Here is a 14,325-nt window from a genome sequence, read left to right on the forward strand (position 1 = left end):
ATCAAAATTTCATTCTACTCAAGTAAAAATTTTAAGTTTGTTCCAGAATTCTTTTCCTTTTGAACCCACCAATTTTCACAATAAAGAAAATGTGTTTATTTGCAAAAGTTAGTTAACTTTCATTGAGGTTCATTCCCGGGTTATAAAGGACATACTGTATTTTGTGGTATAAAAATTTCTCAACATGGATATTTGGTTTCCTCTTGTTTTACAGTCATTCTTCTGCTATATAAAATATGATTCACCCATTTCCTTGTCAAAGGCAAATATCCAGTATGTGTTAACAGTGATCAGAAAACTTTCTGGTTCCTGTGGGAAACTAGCATTCTGATTGGAAATGTTTATCATGGATATGGTGAGGAGATAAAATATTTCTTTTTTTTCTTGCCTGTGCAGTCCCACCCCAGCTAAAGACAACTGAAGGGCAACAGGGAAATTTCAGTTTGCATTATTAAAAGTTATCCTTATTCATTAATCATAGGCTGTATGCTTGATATATTCTGGAAAGCCCCTTTTATGAAAGATTCAAATCCAAGTTTCATTGCGTTTCAAGGCCTTTGAAAAAGCAAGAACCAAAATTGTTCAGGGCAGAAACTAGTCATTTTGGAATCTAAGAAAACCTCAAAAAGCATTTCAGAAGTATGTTCCCAGTGTAAAGCTGTGTCTATGGCAATACAAACATTTTATGTTACTTTATAAATATATTTATAAATATATACTAATATATGAATATTTAATACATTATTATTATTGCTGCTATTACTGTTGATACATTATTATTATATACGCAACAGTATAAAATCAGAGCTTCAGTTCTAATTGTAAACCATGGCCAAGTTTTATCTGTATCCACTTTTGACATGGTCTTTAGTAGAAATTGACCCTGTAGTGTTTTTCCTTGGATTCCTTTTTTGTATTTTTATTAAATTATTTCAGTATTTATATTTGGTTTCCTGTAAATAACAAACTTCCAAGTTTGTAATTACCTACTTGTATCAATGCTTGTCATTGGCTGTCTTTTAAGTAATCAGCTGGTGCCTGCTTTTCTTCTTTACAGTTTGTCTGCTTTGAAGTAAACCTCTTCCTCCATTTCTGTAGGGCAGCTATAGGTATCGCTAAGGGAAGTAATTTACAGTTAATAACCATAACTTGTCTTGCTTTTGGGTACAAAGCAAGTTTGAGTTAATAATTCCTGCAGTATATCATATCACAAATAAGTCCCAGGTATTGATGGCTTATTATATTCTGTTGTTTTACACAGACAGTAATCAAAAGCATATGGATTAAAACCTTGGGTTTTTTTTAACCAGGCAGCAAGTAAATTGTTTCAAATGTTTATTGCCTTTTAGAAATAAAAAAATATTATTCATTTAGGTGAGAAAATTTCCAAAGTCCATTTTCCTTATTTAAAATTTATAAAAGTATGCCTTGAAAAAATGCCATTAGTGATTCTGCTTTGTTCTGGTGTAGTATCAGTATGATATTACTCAATTTTTTAAAAAAATCCACTTTAATGTATTTCACAAGTAATTCAAATTGTGGATGAACTTATTCATTACATTTATATTGGCTTAAATCCAAGAAATGTGTGCTTTGTGGATTCATAAAATCTTATTTTAAATAATAAGAAGTGGAAGATCAATAACAACAATATAACAACAACAAATGCAACAATGCATTTGCCTAAAAGCAAATAAAATATGGATTAAATTGAATTCACAAATGTATTATTAAATAATAACTTTTTAATGCACAGCTATTAAATACACTGCTATTGCTTTTTGGATTTTCTAATGAATCAGTATTTCCCATCTATTTTAATATGTATTTTATAATAAGAATTTTAAACCTGTTGAAAGTGACAATTTTGTAACTGAATGGTTTATTGTGCAGATTCATTCTCATAGGAATGAGAGCTAGTCCAATTATGAGGTTATTCATGTGCAAATTGTTCCAAAAATATTACCTAGGTGAGATTGACATCTACACCTTGCCAATCTTGTTTTGCCCCTCAGGTATGCTCCTAAACATATTCCTGTTTTTAAAATATTTTTGGGAACGTTCATTTATGCTTGCTGCAGGTACGCCTCTTCTTGCTATATATAATTTCTGATGCTAGTTGATGGTAAAATAATTTGCATGCACTACTTTAAAATCTAATGCCCCATAAGACATGGGCAGGAAGCAAAGAGTGGGCCAGAGTGTATAGTAGTGAGAACCTAGATTGCCCATTCTCATAGAGCAAGTATGACCAAGCCATTCAGAGAAGATGAAAAACATTCATCATTTTTAGTATGATTCATACATGATAAATATATCTGCAATGTACTTGAACTCTAATATCTTCTATTCAATGAAATGCAATGGAGCAAAATGTCCTGTATCTGAGAATCTGATTTCTTGTAAAATTCATCATCACGGAAGTGTTCCATATTCATTCTATGGCTGTGGCTGGAATATGATATAGAACAAGTGAAATATTTAAATGAATCTTACACATTGCAAATGCTAACATATTTTGGTGAGGATAACAGAATCGCATGATTCTTGTACGGACCTAGCATAGTAGTAAAAAACAGTGTGAAGCTTCCAGAAAAATAGTGTGTAATATTTTTAAAATACTTTATTAATCTAATTTGCTTCTTTGTTAGGTTTCAGACAATTTTTAAAGCTGCACATGATTTAAAACAGAAACATATTTTTTGATATTTCACAGCCATGCTTTGGGAGTAGAACAAAGGAGAAGTATAAAGTTTGTATAGGTCACAATAACTCATTATTATAAAACTAAACAATAATATAGTGCTAAATTGAAATGTGCCCAAGGGACAATTTATCTGAGAATTTTTCACCGAGGAAAGTAACAATGAAAAAGTATTACATAACATCCCCTATTGTGATCACTATTTTGTAATGCGCTACCATCCGCACACCAGTTTGATATATTGGATCATGTCTTATGTACAATACTACATAGGATACATAAAGTGAGGCTAATCTTACTAATAGTATAACCTTATGCATATCTTTTCAAGAGTAAGTGCTTCCAGTGCTAATAGCCTTGTGTTCCCAAGTAGATATCAAAATGAAATCTTCAAGTTTCCATTCTATAAGAAGGACAAGAATCCTTTAATATCAACATACATCAGATTACACATAAGAGAAGTTGTCCAGTTAATGCTTGAGTGTTGGAGTTTCCAATAACTCATATTACGTACTAACACCTTGACTGAACCTTTAAAAAAACCATTTTAATTTCCTCTAGCTAGAATTTAACATGACTTACTAAACAGCCTTTATGTCAGATGTGAAAGACCTACATGTGAAGGTCCACTTAAACTGATTTATCTGATTTATTGCTCTTACCTACAGGAATCTACTCAAAGGTTAGCACTATTTGGGCTAGATCAGGGTTAATGGAATTCAAGAGGAATTAGATTTAGTCCATTTGTGGTTATGTTAACATTCTAGGCTGATTCCTCTTTTGACTCCACCTTCAGTTCTGCCACTTCTCCTACATAATGGCTAAAATATTAATGAAATGAGAAAGTACATGATACTAAAGTGAACTAAAGGCGTATGTTAACTATGATTAATTCAATTAATAGAAAATAACAGCATTCAAAACATAGTAAGTCATAAATAAACTACTAGGCTTAAAATGCCTTTTAATAAATAATTAAAATTACATTTCTGGAGAAACAGTCACATAGCATATAAAGATAAATAAATAGCAGGTAAATAGATGTGAATCATGTTGTAAAATATTATTTTAGTAAATTGTAAAAATGGCTTTAGGATTTTAAAAAAATATATTGGATACTTTCATCAGAAAAGATGTATAGTTCTTTCCCCTTAATTCTTTGTAGAATTGTAAATGTGTGTGTGTGTGTGTGTGTATGTGTGCATTGTTTTAAATCAAAATATGTTGCTAGTTGAAAGTAAATCCAATTCAACAATTCAGTTTCCAAGTACCCAATCATATTAACATTCAATATATTAACCTAATAATAGCTTCCAATTTTCTATAATGATAGAAAAAATAAAATTAAAATATTCTAACACAGAATATAACATATTCTACCATAACAAAGTTGTTAAGCCTGGATTCCCAACGGGTGTTAAGGAAAACAAACTAAACAGAACGTGCAGCGAAGTCAGATAGGAAGACAGGTAAATGTGTGAGATACGTTTTCTAGTTAACACACAGTAAAAATACAGATACGCTTGTGCTATCAAAAATATAGTTTATTCCATTTAAGAATTATAGCATAGTCAAAATAAATGGTCCATAGGTCATATATCAATTTCAGTCAAGTCTTGTCGGGGATACTCTATTTGCAAAGTCCGTGTTGAATAGCCAATGTCAGTTCACTTACAATAAATCAGTCCAATCTTTATCTTCTCTCCGTTGAGAAAAATCAACACTCCTTTTTCTCTCCCCATTCCAGCAAGAACGCAGTCATCAATCCATCCAGTAATTAGGGATCAGTAAGCCAGAGAGAGCGAGCTGCAATTGCCTCGCTTCTTATATAGTGCTTTTACAACCACACCCTTAATTACATTCTTGCAGTTAAAGTTACACACACTTTAACTAACAAACCATGATACCATATTTATTATTTTTACCCAAACCAGTTAGGGTAAACAATGTTATCCCTATCAAAAGTTATTAAACATTTTCATTGTCACATTTGACAGAAATAGAAAGAGCAAGGGAAGAAACTTTAAGATAAACCTAATTTACATTGGAATACTATCTAATATTCAGACTGATACATTGTTTACATTATTTAGCTGCAAATCTAGACTGTTATCTATTTTTATTTTACTTTAGGTCAATGTAAATATATTTGTTTTCAACTGAATCATTTTGTTTTTGTAGAGAACTTAACAGATACACTATTGCAACAAAAAATTATATCATTAGAAAAACAGAAGAAGGAGGTAAGTTGGAGCAATTTTTGTTGGACTTTGAACCTAAATCATTAAAATTCTCCAAAACACAGTTTTCTATACTATTTCATGGGTTTGTCTGCATGGAAGGAGAACTACATGCGAAGAACAAATGAAACAGCATGGCAGGTTTCTTGATGACTCATTCCAACTATACAGGCTTGCTTGTGGTTTGCCGGAAAAGCAAGCCAAGCATATCACTGACCTAGCTGTGCATTTCTTTCAGAATCACCAAATTGTTTATACAATAGTTGCCTGATCTCATTTGACTTTAGGTTATATTTTTTCACAAATGAGATGCTGAAGGGGCAATCAAATAATTTCTGCAAGAAGGAAAATGGAATCAATTTAATTAGTCCTGTGTAGATACATACAGAACTCTCTAAAATTCTGATGAGAAAATAGGTACATGAATAAGAAATGGAACATGTAGACAAAGAAGAATGGTCTCCAGAAACTTTAGGAATTTAGCATGTGCAGACTAAAGCACAGATTATGTGGGGGTTTGTAAGAGATAACAAAAACAGCAAAAATATTTTTTTTGAGAAATAAAGGAAAAAATTCCCCAAACCCAGTGATAATGTTGGTCCGTTGCAAGGAGCAAGTGGTGAATTGATCATACAGAAGAATGAGATAGCAGAACTTCTTAACACCTGCAATATTTAGTAGCTAACTTTTAGGAAACTGCTCAATCAAGCTTTCCCCAGTATTTTGAGTTTCAACTCCCAGAATTCTTACTGGGAACCCTGGAGGTTATAGAAGAGGAGAGCCAATTTGGTATAGCAGTTAAGGTGCTGGTCTAAAAACTAGGAGATTGTGAGTTCTAGTTCTGTTTTAGGCATAAAATCCACCTGGATAACTTTGGTCCAATCACTCTCTTTATGCCCAACTGACAGAGTTGTAGGAAAATAAGACAAAGAAGTATTTGGTATGTTCACCCCTTGAGTTACTTATAAAATAATAAAGTCAGGATTAAAATTTCAGAAATAAATAAACAAATCTGCAATCTGTCAGATTAGCAAGTATGGTATTGGTACTAAGTATGTTATATATAGATGCATATATAATATACACCTCATTTTCCATGTGTTAATCGCAGCATTTTGTTTTATGATTGGATAAACTCAGTTATGTAACTTATTTTTTCCCATATAATTTCAATGGCACAACTTTTACATTTTTTGCATGTGGGAAGTTATAGTTATGTTTAACTTTGTCCTATGCATGGACTTTATCAATTATGTGGCTAATAATTAAATGTGAACATCTAATGTGATACCACATTGTGTGGAACACATTATATATGCAGCAATACACATAATATTTAAAGCTGCTTGTTTGAAATTATTGTTGGATATTTTTCCATTAGTGGTATAATAAACATTCGGACATATTTTTTAACCATCCCTTTTTTAAACACGTGTATTGTATTAATTTTCAGATCAACATTAATTTTTAAAAAGTCATCAATATAGACATTTTGCATGCATTTCCTTGAATATGCTTCATTTGCATATGTTTTCACTGATAGAAATAGAAAAATAAATAATAGTTGTGTTTCAATATGCACAGTATTCAGGAACTGTAAATTACTGTAGGTTGATATGTATTAAACATGCAACCAAGTCTTTTTCCTGTGAGACTAGCTCTGCATATTAAAATACACAGAATAATTATAACATGACACCTGGAGAGAAGCTAATGCTATATTGTGAAATAACTTTCAGAAATGTAAAGAAATCTGCATATCTTGGAAATTCCCATAGGCAGTTTGAGTTGAGAATTTAGTGCAGTAAATTTTGTTACAGTATAATATTGACTTATCTGCCACTCCCAATCTATTTATTGCCTGGCACTTATATTCATTAATATTCATTCATTTCTGAATTACAAAATATTCTTAAAACATCTGTACAACAATGTAAATCGTCATGAATTGTACTCTGAAATATAAAAATATTTGCTTGTTGAAATGATAGACTAAAGAAACTATGGGTAGTAGTCCTTGACTTCCAACAGTTCATTTAGTGACTGTTCAAAGTTACAATCACACTTATGATTGTTTTTCACACTTACCATCATTGCAGCATCCCCATAGTTATGTGATCAAAATTCAGATGCTTAGCAACTGACTCATATTTATGATAGTCCAGTGTTCTGGGATCATGTAATAACCTTTTGTGACCTTTTGACAAACAATGTTAATGGGGAAGACAGATTTGCTTAATAACCATTGTACTGACTTAACAACTACAACAATTCACTTAACTGTGGGAAGAAAGGTCATGAAATAGGTCAAAAGTCACTTAACAATTGTCTCAGTAACAGAAATTTTGGGCTAAATTGCAGTCATTTAGGACTACTGCATAATGAAAAGGTTGGAGAAAGATAGAATCCATAAAGTTTTAAATGTTTGAGATATCTGTAGTTTTAAAACTATATGTTTCCCCTATATTTTCTAAAACTCAGCTGGTGGTATGTAAAGCTAAAGTCTAGACTAAATATAAAATCTCAATATTGCCCACACCTTTTATACATGTGTGTGTGTGTGTGTGTGTGTGTGTACACACACACACACACGTTTGAAAAACTGCTTTGCAATTAATATAATAATGTAGAGGATTGTAAATCCCACAAGATCATAGCAGTTTAAATATTATATGGTAAAATAGTGTAACATTATTTAAAATAATGTGAAAATATTGTATTAAGTATTGCTTAATCGCTTCAGTTTTTGTCAGTGAACAATCAATGGGATCAACATTTCAGGAAAATGAAACAGCATTATGAAAAAAAGATAAAACAAATAACAATGATGCACTGTTGTTTCAAAGTATGATCTATTTTCTATGATGTATAGTTATTTTTCTTTAACTTAAATAGCAATAGCACTTAGACTTCTATACTGCTTCAAGTGCTTTACAGCTGTCTCTAAGCGGTTTACAGAGTCAGCCTATTGCCCCTAACAATCTAAAACAGTGTAATATCAAGCAGAAAAGAGAAAATGGGATTGCAGAACACATAAAGGCATGAGAGTATAATCTTTAAAACTAAATGAAAATTGCCAGCGATTATTTTGCTGTAAAATATGCATAAAAATCATTGATTGGGAATATTCATAATTAATAATGACAATGGGTAAGTCTTGGACTGGGATCACAGAGACTCAGATACAGCTCTTTGTCCTTGGAGCTCATGGAATGATTTTAGGCCAGTCATAATCTCTCAGCCCCACTCAGTTTATCGAATGTTTTCAAGAGAAACCTGACATTTCTTTGACATTTAACCCTTACATAAAATAGAAATATACATGTAATAATACTAACAACAATAATGTTGTCTTCTAAATTTGCTTTTATTAGTGGAAGAAAAAGTATACTTTTATTTCATCAGCCTGTTGTAGTTTCCTGTATTCCAATCTTAGGTTACTATACTTAAGTGCTCACCTTCTTTGAAACACCAAGGACTGGGAAATAATAAGAAAACATCACAGCAACTAGGAACTTTTGCACTACTTTCTGTCACAACCATCAGTCTTCCTCCCACAGTATCCCATGTACTATATGTTTAGGCACCTTAGAGGAAAAAATATGGCATTTCTGCTACTGCAAGAAAATAGCAAACAAACAAACAAAAAATGAGCTGACCACGTAGCTATTGCTGAATATCTTTCAAATGGTGCCATGGGTAGTGTTCAAATGAGCTCATACTGAAGAGAGACTCACAAAGCCATGTTTTTCATTTCTAACCTTACATTAGAAATTTTAATAAACAGCCAAACATGGAAAATGATATTTGAGTAATTTAGTAATATTGGAAGTTAAAACCCACCCCTCTCCTAGAAAAATGAAATATTTTAGGATATACTAAAAAGGCAGAATATTTCACCTAGAGGACAAGTAGAAACTCAGAGAGGCAGAAATTCCCTCCCCCTCCCCCTATGTTAATGGGCCATTAAGGCCTGGGCCAGTCTATTCTACATAACAAAGATCTACCTCCTTCAGGCAGAGTCATTTAATGGTCCTCCATTGCACCACCCACAAAATTTCAACCAAACTTACCACACAGACAACCTACAAAGCTAGCATGACCTATGACAGCAACCAATAGCTCATAACAAATGCATCTAGTTATCCAGCTAAAAAACTCAGGAGATGATAAGTCTTATTTCACAGATCATTGAAAATATTTGATAGTGAAGTGTAATAGCAATAATTAATAGTGTAATCTCAAAAAACAATTTCCTATTTTTCATGTTCTAAAAATTATTAAATAATATTATTTTACATCAGACATTCAGCTTCTCAAAGAGCACAATTACTTACTATCATGACATCTGGAACACAGTGGAAATTAGTTCCAGTTTCAGTAAAGTGGATTTTGAATCAATTGAAATTTTTTTTTCTTGCTCTTCTGCCAAAAGCACACTTAAATAAGTTTTATGTACAACAGCAAAACATGCAATCCATTCTTGATGGCCTAATAGGATTTCAACAGAGCTGACAAACTGGCTCTAAGTCTACTAATCCTAAGTAATGTTTATTGAAGAAATAAATTAACACCATTCTTTATGCATTTTAGGGAAAGACTATGAACCCATGGCCTTACATGCAGTTTTTCTTCTTGACCTACCAAACAACTACTTGGTTTTAGTCTAACTCCATCTGGTTGTTTTTGTAATGGTCAAATTTGCCATTTGTTTTGTTTGTGTACTGCTTGTAATAATTTCCAATATCATATTTCTTTATAAGAAATCCTTTGAGTTCCAAATTGATAATTTAGGCCAGTGTTTCTCAACCTTGTCAACTTTAAGATATGGGGACTGCAACACATGCCAGGGAAGGAGAATTCTGGGAGTTGAAGTCCACAAATCCTAAAATTGGCAGACTGAGAAACACTGCTTTAGGCCTTTTTGGAAAAAAATGTAAATGCATGATCCAAACTTACCCCCAAAATATAGTTGTCCAGAAAGAGTCCTGAGGTACTAGAGAGGTAGGGAACAGCTCATCAGATGGCTTCTAGGGAATTTCTCTATCTCTATGCCCAAGATAGTAACCATTTTGCAAATTTGGCTTAAGTAGCTCCTTAAAATTTGAGGTAGGCAAAAAGACTGCAAAACTGCTTGCTGTTCTGCACTAAGTCTGGCCTAATTCATCATTCACATGTTGCTCCTTAACACAGATAGCTAGCACGTTGGAGAGAAAGCTAGATTCTTTTTCTTAACAAATGTCTGAAGAAATGATTTGTATGAAGGAATATTTGATAGGATGAGTTTTGGGCTGTTTTGGGCTCTTCCAGATAAAGTTAAAAACTGACTGTAAGAATAATTTTCAGTCTCCTGATTTCCAGAAAGGGAGATCATATGCATATACGAAATAAATTCATCAGGTAAAATAAACTATCGCTGCAAATCATTCACATGATCAGTTATTTTCCCATCAGGCTCAAATAGTCCAAAATAAAAATGATGGCACATTGGAGAAATCTTAAGACTTTTAGTAATACAAAAAATATTTCAAAAATACCAGGAAAATCCCTTCCTCTGAAACAATTAAGCGGACTACATATACTCAATGGACACAGAAGGGTGATTGGTTACTAAATACAAAATAAATACTGGGGTGGGTGGTGAGGAAGATAAAGACACCATTACACACTGTATACACACTGCACAACTAACATTTATTTATAGATCCCATTTATTTTGCTTTTTAGTAGTCACTGTTTTGAAGAATGATACAAGTTATATAAAAATAATAGCAAGATTGATTTCCCACAAGCTATATTTCTTCAGTTATATTGCACTGTTTATGGCATGTATGGGCCACAGAGACCCCAAGAAGAAATAAATAGAGTTTTATCACTCTTTACTGTTTCAAGGATATGCTATGAATCAGTTTTATGTTGTTTGCTTCTGAAATGTTTGGCATAAAATGTATATAATAATCTGTTAGGAAAAGGGAACAGATTCAATTATCATTGTATTTATCAATGTATTTATATATTTTTTTCTTCTAGAACAGTGGTTCCCAACCTTTTTTTTGCCCCGCACCCCTAAAGAAATTTCACTAGAACCTTGCACCCCCTGAAATTTAGACTTTAGGAACTTCTGAACGCGTTAAATATATGGTAGGATTGAATCTTTTCAGCTATGTATGTGACGGCCACTAAATAACGATACTTAACAAAGTTAATCCATTGCAAAAGAAAATAAAAATGCCAACATGTTATGTCCCACCTTCTAAAATAAACAGTTAAGGCTGAAAGCAGCAGTCCTTGTAAAGAAAGGCAGCAAACAGGAAAATGTTATGTCCCACCTTTTAAAGTAAACAGATAAGGCTGAAAGCAACAGTCCTTGTAAAGAAAGGCAGCAAACAGGAATTTTCACAGATAGCTCCAATAAGTAAAAGTTCCAACGAACTAAATCCAAGACTCAACAAGATTCTTCAGATCAAAATCCTTCACAAAATAATTCCAATAAGTAGAAGTTCCAACGAATTAAATCCAAATCCCAACAAGATATTTCAGATCAAAATCCTCCAAACTGTGCTCTTCAGTTCTCCTTGCAAATAGACACTTTGTTCCGGACAAAGTGCAAAGTCATATCTCTCCCTTTATAGAGTAACTAATTAGTCTAATTGCTGGTCTGCTCTCCTACTGTATCCTCGTTGGTTCCTCCTTGTCAGGAGACGTCTTGTCCTGACATCTACCCAGCAATCATCCAAATTATCATCTTCTTCACCTGAAGATATCATTGGTTCCTCATTATCACCCGTTCCCGGCTGACCACCTAATTGAAGGGTGGAGGAGTTTGAAGGTTCAAGCCGATCTTGCAAATCAAATGCATTCATCTCCTCCTCATCGTTAGAACTTGCTGATTCATATAAGTCCTCCTCGCTGGAGCTGTCATTCAAAAACCTGTAGCAGATGCCGGAATCACAACACTATCCCTCACCGCAGGGCCCTTCCCCGGGTCTGGCGATCCGGATGCGGTTTCGAAGGAAGCGTGCATGAAAGTCTCGAAGCAGATCCGAAGCATGAAGTGTAGACGCATCCGTCCAGGAACAAACCTCCGAGTCATCTACCCTCCTCCTGACCAAATACTGGGCGACCTTTGAGCCAACGGGAATCAGGGCGTCGACCACCGTATCGTCAACAGCAGGCTCCTCAGAAGGCAATGATAACGGACCCGGTTCAGCAGAATCACGTAATCGACAAACAGAAGAATCAGGAATCAAAAGAGATCGATGAAAGACGGGTGAATACGCATGGATCGTGGCAAAGTGAGGCGGTATGCCACGGGATTAATAACTGCCTCAATCGGAACGGACCAATAAACCGATGATCAAGTTTTCTAATAGGGCGATCGACCTTCAGATGTTTTGTAGATAGCCACACTTTATCACCCACAACTAACGGAGGTGTATCTCGACGGACCGATCTGCAAACCGCTTATAATCTTCTTTTGCCTTGTTCAATTGTTGTATCAGTAGACGGCGAACTGCGTGTAGTTCTTCCAAAAACTCTCGGGTCTCAGGAACCGGGAATCCATCATAGTTAATGGGAAGAAACGCGGATGATAACCCATATTTGCAAAAATGGCGTGACACGGGTGGAGGTATGCTGCGAGTTGTTAAACGCGAATTCTGCTAACGGGAGGTATTTCACCCAATCGTTTTGTCGCAAATTAACAAAACATCTCAAATATTGAGTAAGAATCCCAATCACCTTCTCCGTCCCGCCATCAGTTTCCGGATGGTGCGCTGACGCTAAACATACTTTCACTTGCAAAGCCGCCATTAACTGTTTCCAAAATTCTGCCGTAAACTGGACCCCACGATCAGAAACCACTCTATCAGGCAGTCCATGTAGACGGAAGATATGTTGCAAAAATAACTGAGCCGTGAGTGCGGGACGATGGTAATTTCCGACAGGGAATGAAATGGGCCATTTTAGTCAACATATCCACTACCACAAGCACTGTTGTGAACCCGATGAAGACGGTAAATGTGTCAGAAAGTCCATAGAGATCGCTCCCCATGGTCTACTTGGAGTCGGCAAGGGTTGCAAAAGTCCAGGAGGTGCACCGGATGCTGCTTTCGCTTGCCTACATTGAACGCAAGAAGCGACGTGAGAAGACACATCATGACGAACTCGAGGCCACCAAAAAGTCCGAGTGACCAAATGCAAGGTCTTGTGTAATCCAAAATGACCAGCGGCTGGGTTATCATGACATTGTGTCATGATGAGAGCCCTCAACGGTCTGGTAGGCACATATAATAAACCCGATATCGAAGCAGATCGTCTTCAAAAGACCATGGAGAAGTTGGGCCAATGTCCTCCCGTCTCTGCTGCGTCCACGCATCCAAACGTTGCGCCTCTCGTAGTTGGGCCCGTAAATCTACCGGTTCCTGCAGTACGGCTAGAGATTCCGGTGGTAACACTGTCCGTAAAGGAAGAGGATCTTCGGCACAAGTATACTCCGGTTTCGAGATAATGCATCCGCCCTCCGGTTCTGACCACTTGGAGCGTAAGTAACCGAGAAATTAAATCTGGCAAAAATAACGACCAACGAATCTGCCTTTGATTCAATTTCCTAGCCGTGGTCAAATGTTCCAGGTTCCTATGATCTGTCCGAACCTCCACCTTGTGTCGAGCTCCCTCCAAATGATGTCTCCAAGTCTCAAAAGCAACCTTAATAGCTAACAACTCTTTTCCCAAATGGTATAGTTGCGTTCCGAAGCTGTAAGCTTCCTAGAATAATAAGCGCAAGGAAACAAAAGAGCGCCATCCTCCGAAGCTTGTAACAGCACTGCTCCGATAGCGACATTAGAAGCATCTGTCTCGACCACAAATGGGCGATCCGGATCAGGATGCTTCAATATGGGTTCAGTTATAAATGCTTTTTCAAAGTGTCAAAAGCCTGTTGTTGTGGAGGCCCCCACACAAATGGAACCTTCTTACAAAGAAGCTGGGTTATGGGATCCATTATCTTCGCAAAACCTGGAATGAAAGTCCGATAATAGTTGGCAAATCCTAAAAGTCGTTGCACATCTTTAACCCGACGAGGAGCTTCCCAACTACACAACGCCTCAACCTTTTTGGGGTCCATAGCAATGCCCACAGGAGAAATAATGTGTCCCAAGAATTCGATAGACGACTGAAAAAAGAAACATTTTTCTAATTTAGCATAAAGTTTATGTTCCCGAAGACGCTGAAGCACTTGACGCACCTGCTGAAGATGTTGCTCTTTAGATTTTGAATAAATCAAAATGTCGTCCAAATATATGACAACAAACTTATCCAACATGTCTCGAAAGATATCGTTCATTAAATGTTGAAATACAGCAGGAGCGTTGGTCAAACCAA

The 14,325-nt window shown here is 35.2% G+C and overlaps 1 protein-coding gene across 1 annotated transcript in view; it reads left to right on the top strand.

The window, feature by feature from the left end:
• TNIP3 (TNFAIP3 interacting protein 3) overlaps positions 1-14,325 on the top strand; it is a 52,298-nt gene that overhangs the window by 23,400 nt on the left and 14,573 nt on the right. Inside the window, exons 5-7 of the mRNA XM_087962603.1 lie at positions 1,971-2,015; positions 4,886-4,947; positions 7,688-7,789. Of these exons, the coding sequence (XP_087818729.1) occupies positions 1,971-2,015; positions 4,886-4,947; positions 7,688-7,789 (209 nt within the window). The remainder of the gene's footprint in view (positions 1-1,970; positions 2,016-4,885; positions 4,948-7,687; positions 7,790-14,325) is intronic.

Source organism: Notechis scutatus, chromosome 4 (genome assembly GCF_049901735.1).
Source record: "Notechis scutatus isolate UNSWTSFEM ecotype Mainland chromosome 4, rNotScu1.2, whole genome shotgun sequence".
In the NCBI taxonomy this organism is placed as follows: domain Eukaryota; kingdom Metazoa; phylum Chordata; class Lepidosauria; order Squamata; family Elapidae; genus Notechis; species Notechis scutatus.